We start from the raw sequence: 12,267 nt of genomic DNA on the forward strand, positions 1-12,267 counted from the left end.
CAACCATTGGAGCATCTGTGGAATGTGATGGTGTGAGAGTGACCTTCCACAGATGTTTCGTTATGATTTATGGACTCTCGGTTTGGGAAGAGAGCCATGGGTTTGTTGAATCGGGAATTTGTAACGAGCCGAGCATATGGGCCATGCTCGCCTGACATGTGTATGGCAAAGCATCGTTTTTTGGTGAGGTTAGGAAAATGTGAAAAATGTTTGGCATGGGTAATCTCTGGGTTAGATGTAAATTTAAGGGTGAATTTTGAAAGGTCATGGTGGTCACTGACAGTTGTGACACCATTATTGATCCAGATGTGTAGACCAATGAGTTGGAGGCTGTGATAAAATTGACAGGGTAGCAGAACACAGCTTTCAACTGGTTGCGGGGGCGACTGTGCCGATATTTGGGACGTGGGGTCATGGGGATGGAGTTTTGGGTCTGGGGGTCATCGTGGTGCTATGGGTGTCCGAGGTGTGTGGACGATGTCTTCTGGGTGGGTCTCCTGGTGGAGCATGGCTGTCGATTGGACCTTGGTGTTGTCAAGTGTGGGTGAGCACTGGGCGGCTGCAGTTCTGTGGACTGGGGGATGAGGGCGGCTTAGGTGACGTGAGGGGAATGCCACGCACTGTGACCGTCTCCCCCAGGGCCGAGGTTGTGCGTGCGGTAGTGTTTGTGGCAGCAGGTGCTCACCACATTGGCCAGCTGGAGCTGGTGCAGCTGTGTTCCTCGTAGGGGGGCCGAAGGATGGATGGTGGGTCGCACCCTTGTGGACACTCATGGGCCATGTTGGCGTTTTGACTGCTCACCTTGTCCCGATGACCCTTGCACGGTAGAGGTGCGCAGCTGTCGTAGCCACATGTAGTTGTGTAAGTGATAATCACCATTGGATGTGGACCCACATACCTGCCAGTGTAGTGGGTACAAAAGAGAAATTTGGAAGAATTTGGTAGGCCCAATGGGATAAATTTGGGGATTTGAAGGGTGAATGGCACTTTGGGTCTGAGCAACCTGCAACTACCTGCACTTGAGGTGAGTGTTTTGATGTTTACTGTCTCAGGCTTCAGGACTTGCTATAGGAAATTTTGGGGACATGTAATTTGGAGTTGGGAGGCGGGTAAGAGTGATGACATGGTCGGTGAAGGGGATGGAATGTGTGCCACATAGTCTTGTGGGTGGCGTATGTTTTTGTGTAGTGCTTATGTGTTTCTATGTGGTCGTGAGTTTGGAAATAAGCGAAGGAGGGATTTCACATGTAGCAGGCCATGGCAACTTTTTGTAACACCTTTTGAACCATCTTCTCTGGAATTGTGTTTGAGAATTGAATGGCAGCGGGGGAGGAAATGTGTTTTGGGATCTTGTGGGTGGGGAAGGTGTGTGTGTCCGCAGGTACAGACCACGCTCTGAGGAGCGATGCCTGCGGCCCCCTCCTCTGCGGCAATTACCCCTGGCAGCCAGTGGTATCTGGATATTGGAGCTCGTCAGTGGAGGTTCTGGTTGGGCGCCGTGGGGTAAGGGAGACCCCCGGCGACCCGTGGAGCTGCGCGGAAGCAGGAGGCAACGGAGCCTGGTGTGTGGAGACCCTCACCGGCGGGGTAGCAGCGGAAAGGGCTGTTGGGCTGCCACGGGGCGAAGAGGTAAGGGAGGGGGGGGGGCAATGAGTGACTGCGGGCACCAGTGAGTCAGTTGACTTGTTTTTGGGACTGCGGGCACCACAGCCTGAAGCGCCCACACCATCTTGTTGTGCGGTACCTCCCCACTGCCTGGTTGTCCCCCGTCGCACTGCGGAGCGAAAGGGGGACTGTGGTTTTCCCCTCCGTCCGTGTGTCCGTTCGTCCGTCCGTCCGTCCATCCATCCGTCCGTCCGTCCGTGCGTGCGTGCGGGCGTGCGTGCGTGCGTGTGTGCAGGCGGGCGTGCGTAAGCAAAGGACCGAATTCTAATTTGGTGTGTGGGTGCAACCCACGTCAAAATCCAAGATGGCCGCCGCCATGTATGTCTGACGCCATGTATGTCTGAATCTTGTGAGCAGAATATCTTGAAAAATAAGCGAAGTACCAACTTCTAATCTGGTGTGTGGGTGTATCTAGGCATATGGACGAACGCTATTGAGAATTGGGTCGCCACGTCAAAATCCAAGATGGCCGCCACCATATATATGTCTGAACCTTGTGAGCGAAATATCTTGAAAAATAAACGAACTACAAAACTTCTAATCTGGTGTGTGGGTGTATCTACGCATAAGGGAGAACGCTATTGAAAATTGGGTCGCCAAGTCAAAATACAAGATGGCCGCCTTGCGTCTTCCACTTTGTCAACTCACTTCACCGACGGGGGACCTAGGCGTAACGGTTGTTGAGAAATGAAATGCACACACGAATGACATCAATGCCATGGTCCTGCAGGGGGGTGAAATACGTGCTTGTAATGATTTTGTGTGATGATTTTTGGAATGAGCACGCGTGGATAAGGGGTTTGTGTTGAATGAATGTTGGCGAAATCCACCGAGCCATGTTACTCACCTGTAACATCTGGACAGGGCCCGTGGAAATTTAGGGGTGCATTGGGATGGCCCCGCAGGTAAGGTTGTGTCTTGTGGCATCCACCGGGGGGACGCGGTCTGTAGACCGGGGTATGTACAAATGTTTATTAGAGTTTTGAATTTTTGGTTAAGGATAGGTTTGTGGTGAAGTTAGATTTTGAATGTTGTTTCTTTCCTCCCTCCGCAGGAACAACGAATGAAATGTACATATTTGATTGCATGATTGTTAAGGGGATTAGCATGTTAAGGAGAATAGGTAGGAAGTCCGGCTCACTTCCCACAGCCCTGATTCTGATTTATTTCATAGGTTAATTAAGTGTGTAACAGTAAGTGTTAAGACTGGAATGGTAGCGCCTGCAGTGAACCTAAGGGAGGGGGGGGCTGTGTTATGCCGTTGGGGTAAAGGAATATCTAGAGCCAGGTAGATCTGAATAGGTAACATGCTTCGACTGTCGCGATAGGGAATCTACCTTGTAATAAGTTCTGTGTGTTTAGTCCGGGTTGTCAGGTAAGAGTATACCTGTGAACATACCAGGATGTTCGAGTGTTAGATAGTGTAGGGATTAAGATAAACCCCTGTGTGTCACACCTGGTAATCAAACCCTTGTCCCTTATGGCAATGCATACCCATATAAACACTTAGATAGGCCCTTTATTACACACATTAATTAAATTCCCTTCCCTGACAATGACTTTGGAAGAAAACGGGCAGGAAGCCAGATCGGGGCAACGCCGATGGTGGCTGCCGCTATCTGCACCACCTATTCGCATAGCAACATCACGTGGGAGGGGCTGTGACCACGCCACAGGGAGGCCTGTGATTGGTTGGCGCGGAAGGCGCGAACCTCAGCCAATCAGCACCAGAGGGACGAGGACGCAACTCAGGAGGAGGGGATTCATTGGAGGAAAGATGCTGGAAAGTTCGGGGAATGACGAGAAGCTTCGGTCTGACGTCACCAGGCGAAGTTATATAAGGGGGCGCTGCACCGATTCGGGAGCTTTTTCTCAGAGACGACATTGAAGCTAGCTCTCTTCGCCCGGTTCGTGCTTTACTTGGATCCTTCTCTTCCCTCGTGGCTTGGATTGTGCTTCGCGCTGCGCTTGACTTGGATTCCTGTTGGCTCTGTTCCTCTCCTCGTCGCTCTTCTCTCCTGCAATCTCTCTGCTTCTGTCTCTTTGTGCCTCGTGTTGGAGATCGACCTTGTTTGGAGCTCGCTATCCTGCGTTGGACGCGTGGTGCTTTTGGTGCGTTTGACACGTGGTACTTTGGTGCGTTGGACGCGTGGTGCTTTGGTGCATTGGACGCGTGGTGCTTTGGTGCGTTGGACGCATGGTGCGTTGGATGCGTGGTGCTTAGGTGCATTGGATGCGTGGTGCTTTGGTGCATTGGACGCGTAGTGCGTTGGACGCGTGGTGCTTTGGTGCATTGGATGCGTGGTACTTTGGTGCGTTGGACGCGTGGTGCTTTGGTGCGTTGGACACGGGGTGCTTTTGGATTGGTGCTCGGAGGCGGAAGGACGGAGCCGCATGGGACGACGACGGACAAGACTACAGACGAGATAAGGCTGCACCCACACCCCACATTTACATGTACACAACGTTTTCTTTTATTAATTCATTTTCCCTTGTTCGTATTTGAAGTGAGGTGCGTGGGATCCCAATTTAGAAATTAGATTTATCGTTGCGTTTCCTTGTCGTGATCCTTATTACAAATAAACCCTCTCCTCCCCCCTCCTCGCCCCCCTCCCCTCCCCTCCTCCCCTCAACCCACCCCCCCCTGTCCTCTCCTCCCCCCCCCCGTCCTCTCCTCCCCTCCCCCCGTCCTCTCCTCCCCCCCCCCGTCCTCTCCTCCCTCCCCCCGTCCTCTCCTCCCCCCCCCCCGTCCTCTCCTCCCCCCCCCCGTCCTCTCCTCCCTCCCCCCGTCCTCTCCTCCCCCCCCCCCGTCCTCTCCTCCCTCCCCCCGTCCTCTCCTCCCCCCCCCCGTCCTCTCCTCCCCTCCTCCCCGTTCCCCCTCCCTCTCCTCTCCTCCCGCCCCCGTTCCCCTCCCCTCCCCCTCCCGACAACGCCGGGTACTTCTGCTAGTTTTAATATAAAGATCCTAGTTTCTCTATGTCTATGCCCTATGGCAACTGGGGTTCGGGAATTCGGGGAGGGAAGTGCAAGAAGGAGGGTGAAAATGTATGTGTTGCTCCTGGGTGCCACATCCTCCCCTCAATGCGACACTGGTGAGCACGTCTACAGAGTTTGTAATAGCCGGCAAAGCCGGTGTTGTCAATGAATGCGTACGTATTATGTTGAAAACCTGATTATGCCTTGGCTCGAGAATTCCGAAGCGCAATGGAGGCCGCCATCTTGCGGATGCGGAAGTATGCATAACAAATTTAAAACGTTCATTAGGAGTTTCTTTCACCCGTCATCGTTTGATTCACAATCTTATGCACCTCCAATGTATTAATAAAATAATTTAAGACCAACATCGGCCCGCACGGGCCTGGTTATCTTCAACAAAACGCGTCACCAAACACCGGACCCAATGAGAGTCGAGCATTTGCAAAAATATTTCTAAAATGAAATCACTCAATGGAGACCGCCATCGACCAGATGCGGAAGTTTGCATAAAACAATTGCGAAAAAATTCAATAGGAGTTTGTTTCACCCGTCGTTCTTTGATTCACAATCTAATGAAACCTCTAATTAGTAATTAAAATACGTTAAGACCAACCTCGTTATCTTCAACGAAAATCGTCATCAAACACCAGAACCAATCAGATTCGAGCATTTGAAAAAATATTATTACGCATTTCGGAGGGTGAAAACGGCGTCAAATATTCTAACATTGACGAAGAATTATTTTTTAGAAATCTTGCGGCCGTACGGGATAGTTTTTCACGGCCAGAAATATGGTATAAGCGGTTTACATATTTAGTTTAGAAATACGGATAGTTTTTCACGGCCGGAAATATCCGAAGTTGAGACGGAATTCACCGAATTAATCACTGCAAGCTAACATCTTCTGGTGGAGGAAGCTGCCGTGCCCGGAGGGTCAGAGAACCAGCCGTGGCGCCTGACAGCAACTGAAGTTAGAAGACTACACACTTACTGTGAAAACGTATGTTAAGCCCAGTTAAAATTTCTTAAAATAGGCCTTAAGCTAGCACATCGTATAGTTACTTCCTTAAGCTTCTTGTGACATTTATTGTATGCAGGTATTGCCATTGGGGAGGACTGTCTGCTCTTCTCTTTTACCAAGTCTTACCAGGTACGGTACCTACTACACCTACCTACTACCAACTACCTAACCTACTGATGCCATAGTGATGGGTAAAATAGTGGCAAGAGGTTTTGGCTTCGCCGGCTCATTGCGGCTTTGCAGTCGGTACTAGTACAAATGTAGTGTCCGTAGATTCCGTAAACAGCAACAGGAACGAGAATCAAGAGGTTTTCCTTCTTCGGCATTTTCTCCCTTCTGCGCATGCGCATCCTTCCTTTCTTCTCCTCCAATCACGTCTTTCACCTGGTTGGCCATATCACTCAATGGGGAAGAATCACTTAAAAAATTATACTAGCCAGATCCGGATCCGGATCTTCACCCAAATTGAAACGATTCTTCCTTGTCGCACACCCAATCTATCCACCAGGTTTCGTCCAAATCCATCAATAACTTTTTGAGATATCCTGCTATGTATTGTTTTTGGCCCGATCTCCCAATTGTGAAGAATCACTTTTTAAAATTCTAGTATCCGAATCCGGATCTTCACCAAAATCTAATCATTTCGTCCTTGTCACATACGCTACATCTCTGCCAAATTTCGTCCGAATCCGTCCACAACATTTTGAGATATTTTGTTCACAAACGGACAAACAGACAGACAGCGGTGAAAACATAACCTCCATCCACCTTTGGTGGCGGAGGAAATAAAGGATTGACTCCGATTCTGAACGCCTCGAAAGTCTTTTCCTTCCATACAAAATAATCACACACTGAAACAACATACAAGTCCGCCATCTGCCAATTGAGTGTCCGAGGCAGATAAATGTGTGCGTCCTATTGTCTGCCAGAATTACAGTTGGTGGCAAACCAACATTTAAAATCCTATGGTGTACTTCGCGAAGAGTCGATGAGCTATCTCCGGCACCATGGTCAATTTCCAAATTCCTGCGCTAACCTACAAGGGGCACTGCATCATCGGCACATGCCACTCGCAGCCATGCTGCTGCATATTAAAGAAGAAGAAGAAGAACCGTCAATCTAGTGATGTGCACTGATGGTTCTCCCACGTTCAGGAAAATCCACATCATTTGAACCATCGAGGTCATAAAACACTTGCCGTAAGCTATTCCGATGATGGCTGACCCTTGAAATAGTTTTGGTGTTTGGGACCAAGAAAGTTTCCACTCGAAGTGTAAACTTCAAACCAAACTGTAAATTCTCAGCAAGTTGTGCACACAGATAGAAACAATGATGATCAAATCACATGACACCTATTTAAGGCAAGGCCTACCTAGCTCTAGCATCAGAACATTGTAAAAGATGTAAGTTGTCCTATACGATATTGGTTATTTTTCCATAAAGTTTGTTGATGTTGCAAGAATTCGAACTTTGTGAAATATAAAATCGTTTTCCACTTTTTTCCCCCTTCAGACCAATGACGTGACAATGTATGACATAACAAATCTGAATGACGTCATCACCAATTTGCAGTGGTTACATGCATCAATCATCTGCGCCCAAGGTTTGATATGTTTGTTGGAATTTTGACAAGTTAACAAAATCCACCATGTCTCCAGCACAGGATGGTTGAAGACATGTTTTGTGTCTTATCTACTTATCTACTTTGTACTTCTAGTACAACGCCAGGACTCCCCAAACACGTTAATCTGCTCTAAATTTAGGTGAAAACAAACTTGAAAGATGGAATTTGTTTGGGAATTTGATTTTTTTTTTTTTATGGGACACTTGATGACGTTAACCAGGTGTTGTTACTGGGTGTGGTAGCTTGTAAGTTAAAATTCTCTTTCCTGATTCAGAGCAGGATCCGCACTAGTTCGACGAACAGGTGTAAAGGACTGGTCCATAAGACTCAGTCCACCAGTTCACCTCGACATGTGGGCTGTAGAAACGGACAAGGAAAAATGGTTTCGACGATACCTGGCAGCAGTGCAGATAAGACAGAGCGAGACAATGACAGAAATGGAGGAAATTATACTTCTGGTGGACAAGGTATATACCAGCATTCTTATACACATGTACATTACATATTACTTCTTTAATCCCTTCCTTTTTGAGCGAATTAGCCCGTCCGCCATGTAGCGGGAGATGAGCGTTTGTAAGTGTGTGTGTGTGTGTGTGTGTGTGTGTGTGTGTGTGTGTGTGTGTGTGTGTGTGTGTGTGTGTGTGTGTGTGTGTGTGTGTGTGTGTGTGTGTGTGTGCTTTTTTTTTTCATTTGAGTTTTGTCATCAAATTTTCAACAAACCTTTATTATGAGAATATCAAGAACACTAATTAATAATTGTGTCAAAATGTCAAATGCCAAAGTGACAGTAAGTAGAAATAGGCATTATTAGTCCGTCCGCCTTTGTTCAGCACGAGACGGCCGGGTTTTGTAATCACTTCCGTGTTTTGATATTTACAATTTGAGTTTTGTCATCAAATTTTCAACAAACCTTTACTTACTTATCCTCTTCATCCCAATTGGGACATAAGGCTGTAAACCTTTATCATGATAATGAAGGAGCTGGGGCTCCCACGTCGATCGGAAGAATGGACGCGACAAAAAGCTGGAATTCATCCGAGTTGCTTTAATCAAACCAAACACTCAGGCACTCTGAAAAGCCCGTTTATCGGGCAGCAATATATATACATATTATCCCGGAGCGTTTGCCCAGGAAAGGCGAGAGGGGGCGTGGCCCAGCGGCCTGGCAAGTTGAGGGCGAGCCTGCCCGGGCATGCCCGGGCGTCCCGACCGAGGCCTGGCAAGTTGAGCGCGGGCCTGCCCGGGCGTCCTGGACGAGCCCGGCATGGTGATCGCTCCGCGTCCTTGATAGGTGCAAGGCGATTGTGAAAACCCAGCGGTAGCCGCTACACACGTCCCCCCAGAATCGACTTGCACCGGCAGGGTCAATTTGAGGGGGGTCCTGATGACCCGGCCGAAGCGACCCCTGGCGGGTCGTGGGAGGGGGTCCGGTGTGGTGGTGGGCGGTCGAGTGGGGGGCACCGTGGACGGGGGGCGGCCTCGCCGCGGCGGAAGGGCCACCCGTGGTGGGTGGTCGACGTCCACGTGCGCCGGCTTGAGGCGGTCCACCGCAATCCGGTCCGACCTGCCGCCGATGTCGATGACGAACGACTTGTCGTCCCGTCGCAGCACCCGGAAGGGCCCGTCGTACGGCGGCCGGAGTGGCCCCCGATGTGCGTCGTGACGCACAAAAACATACTCCGCTGTGCGAAGTGCTGGGGGGACGTAGGACTGGGGGTCACCGTGGTGGGATGTTGGCACGGGGGCAAACCGTTGGGCGGCCTCCTGGAGGTCCGAGCGCTGGTGAGCTGCGGACCAGGGACTGGTAGCGTCGGGCACGAATTCGCCCGGGACGCGTAGCGCCTGGCCATAGACAAGCTCGGCGGTGGATGCCTGGAGGTCCTCCTTGGGGGCCGTGCGGAGGCCCAAAAGGACCCACGGCAGCCGGTCGGCCCAACCGCCGTCTTGAAGGCCGGCCATGAGCGCGGCCTTCATGGAGCGGTGGAATCGCTCGCACAACCCGTTTGCTTGGGGGTGGTAGGCCGTAGTACGGTGGAGCTTGACCCCCAGGTTGCGGGCGACCGCGCCCCACAGCTCGGAGGTGAACTGTGGTCCGCGGTCTGATGAGATGTCGGCCGGTGCGCCGAAGCGGGCGACCCAGGTGGCGATGAAAGCCTGCGCCACGTCGGCGGTGGTGGTGGAGACGAGGGGAACGGCCTCCGGCCACCTGGTGGTCCTGTCCACCATGGTGAGCAGGTGTGTGAACCCCCGTGACGGGGGGAGGGGGCCCACCAGATCCACGTTGACGTGGTCGAAACGTCGTTCGGGCACGGTGAAAGGTGCCAGCGGGGCCTGGGTGTGTCGGTGGACCTTGGCCCGTTGGCAGGCCGTGCAGGTGCTGGTCCAATCGCGGACGTCCCGACGAAGGCCGTGCCAGACGAATCGCGCCGACACCAGCTTCTGGGAAGCTTTCCGGCCCGGGTGGGAAAGGCCGTGGAGGGAGGCGAAGATGCGGCGTTGCCAGGTGACGGGCACGATGGGGCGAGGCTGGCCTTGGGAGACGTCGCAGAGCAGGACAGTGTCCGCGAAGGGGATGTCGGCCAGGCGGAGGCCCGTGTCCGCCGCCCGGAGGGCTTGCACCGTGGTGTCGGTGGTTTGGTCCGCCGCCATAAGCGCAAAGTCCACGCCCAGGTGGACCGCGTTCGCGCTGGCCCGGGAAAGACAGTCGGCCACGGCGTTGTTTTTGCCGGCGACGTGGCGGATGTCCGTGGTAAACTCCGACACGGCGGAGAGGTGGCGCTGTTGGCGGGCCGACCACGGCTCCGTGACCTTGGCCATGGTGTAAACCAACGGCTTGTGGTCGACGAACGCCGTGAAAGGTCGGCCCTCCAGGAGGTGGCGGAAATGGCGGACGGCCAGGTGTAGACCGAGGAGCTCCCGGTCAAACGTGCTGTATTTGAGCTCGTTCGGCCGGAGCTGCCGGCTGAAAAAAGCGAGTGGCTGCCAAACCCCGTTCACCCATTGCTCATGTACGGCGCCCACCGCGTAGTCGGAGGCATCCGTGGTGAGGGCGATGGGAGCGTTGAGCACCGGGTGAGCGAGCAGTGTTGCGTCGGCGAGGGCCCGCTTTGAGCTTTGGAAGGCCGCATCCATTGCTGCGGACCAGGCGATGTCGTGCTTGGCCGGCTTGCCCCGGAGGGCTTCGTAGAGGGGCCGCATGAGTTGAGCAGCGCGGGGCACGAAGCGGTGATAAAAATTCACCATTCCCAGGAATTCCTGCAGGGCCTTTATGGTGCGGGGACGCGGGAACGTGGTGATGGCCTCGACCTTGGTTGGCAGCGGCACGGCCCCGTTCTTGGTGATGTGGTGGCCCAAAAAATCAACGGCCGTCGTGCCGAAGTGGCATTTGGCCGGGTTGACGATGAGGCTGTGCTCGCTGAGGCGCCCGAACAGTGTTCGGAGGTGGAGGAGGTGCTCGGCCCGGGACGTGCTGGCAAGGAGGATGTCGTCCAGGTAAACGAAAAGGAACGGCAGGTCACGCAGCACGCCGTCCATCAAGCGCTGGAACGCCTGAGCCACGTTCTTGAGACCAAACGGCATCCGCAAAAATTCGAATAAGCCGAACGGCGTGATGACTGCCGTTTTAGGGACGTCGGCCGCCCTGACAGGTACATGGTGATATCCCTGTATGAGATCAATTTTCGAAAAAATGACCCGTCCCGCCAGACGGGCGGAGAAGTCTTGGATATGCGGGATCGGGTACCTGTCGGGGGTGGTAGCGTCATTGAGACGGTGGTAGTCGCCACACGGGCGCCATCCACCCCCCGGCTTTGGCACGATGTGCAGTGACGAGGCCCACGCGCTATCGGAGCGCCGCACGATGCCGAGGTGCTCCAATGCGTCGAATTCGGCCTTTGCCACGGCGAGCTTGGCTGGGTCGAGGCGGCGGGCCCTGGCGTAGACCGGCGGGCCCGTGGTTGGTATGTGGTGCTCGATCCCATGCCGTACTGCGACGGCCGAAAACGTCGGCCGCGTGAGGGCCGGGAACTCCGTGAGCAGGCGAGCAAACTCGTTCGCCGCCAGGACGGCGCATGCCAGCTCGGTCGGCGCGGAGCTGCTCAATGTGCATACCAGGGAGCTGAAGGTTTCGGCGTTGATTAAACGACGCCGTTGGACGTCCACCAGCAGTCCGTGTGCGCAGAGGAAGTCGGCGCCTAGCAGAGCCATGGGCACGTTTGCAGTTACAAACGTCCAAGCAAAGCGTTGGCCGCCGAAGCAGAGGGTGACGTTGCGCGGGCCGAAGGTGCGGATGGTCGATCCGTTGGCCGCAACCAAGGAGGGGCCGCAAACCGCGGATTGCCTGTCCTGGTCAGAGGCGGGTATGACGCTCAGTTGGGCGCCGGTGTCGCACAGGAAGCGCCGTCCGGACGCTTTATCCGTGATGAACAGTAAGTTGCACGTGTGGCCAGCGCTCATGGCTGGTAATGAACGCCGGCCCGGCCGTTTCCCGGCCTGCCGAAGGTGCACGGGGGTCGGCATGTCCGGGCCTTCTGTCCGAACCTGGCATGATAGTAACACCACGCTTGGTCAGGTGGAGGCCCCGGTCGTCGTGCTGGAGGTGGTCGGCTCGGTGTAGCGGCCGCCAATTGCGTCGGCAGTTCGGTCGTCGACCGTGCCGGGTGCTCGGGCGCCATGGGTGTTGCGTCGGACGGCGGTGGGTCCCATGTCGCCGCTGCGATGCGCTGTCCTGCGGCGGAGATCTTGTCGGCTTCTCTGGCAAGGGCCCGGGGATCTGTGATCGTCGTGCTTGCCAGGGCGAGGCGTACCGGGTTAGGCAGCTGACGGAGGAACAGCTCCCGGAACAGGAATGCCGGAGAGTGCTCGCCGAGCAGTGAAAGCATGTAGTCCATTCGCTCGGAAGGGCGCGTGTCGCCGAGCTCGGGCAGGTCGAGCAGGCGCCGTGCGCGCTCCGCCGATGGGAGGGCGAAAGCGTCGAGGAGAA

The 12,267-nt window shown here is 53.8% G+C and overlaps 1 protein-coding gene across 1 annotated transcript in view; it reads left to right on the plus strand.

Moving 5' to 3' along the window:
• Window positions 1-7,517: 7,517 nt before the first annotated feature.
• MAB21L4 (mab-21 like 4) overlaps window positions 7,518-12,267 on the plus strand; it is a 69,548-nt gene continuing 64,798 nt past the window's right edge. The window contains exon 1 of the mRNA XM_068112888.2: window positions 7,518-7,753. Coding sequence (XP_067968989.2) covers window positions 7,637-7,753 — 117 coding nt within the window. The 5' untranslated portion in view covers window positions 7,518-7,636. The remainder of the gene's footprint in view (window positions 7,754-12,267) is intronic.

Source organism: Myxine glutinosa, chromosome 4, assembly GCF_964187855.1.
Source record: "Myxine glutinosa chromosome 4, kmMyxGlut1.1, whole genome shotgun sequence".
Lineage (NCBI taxonomy): Eukaryota > Metazoa > Chordata > Myxini > Myxiniformes > Myxinidae > Myxine > Myxine glutinosa.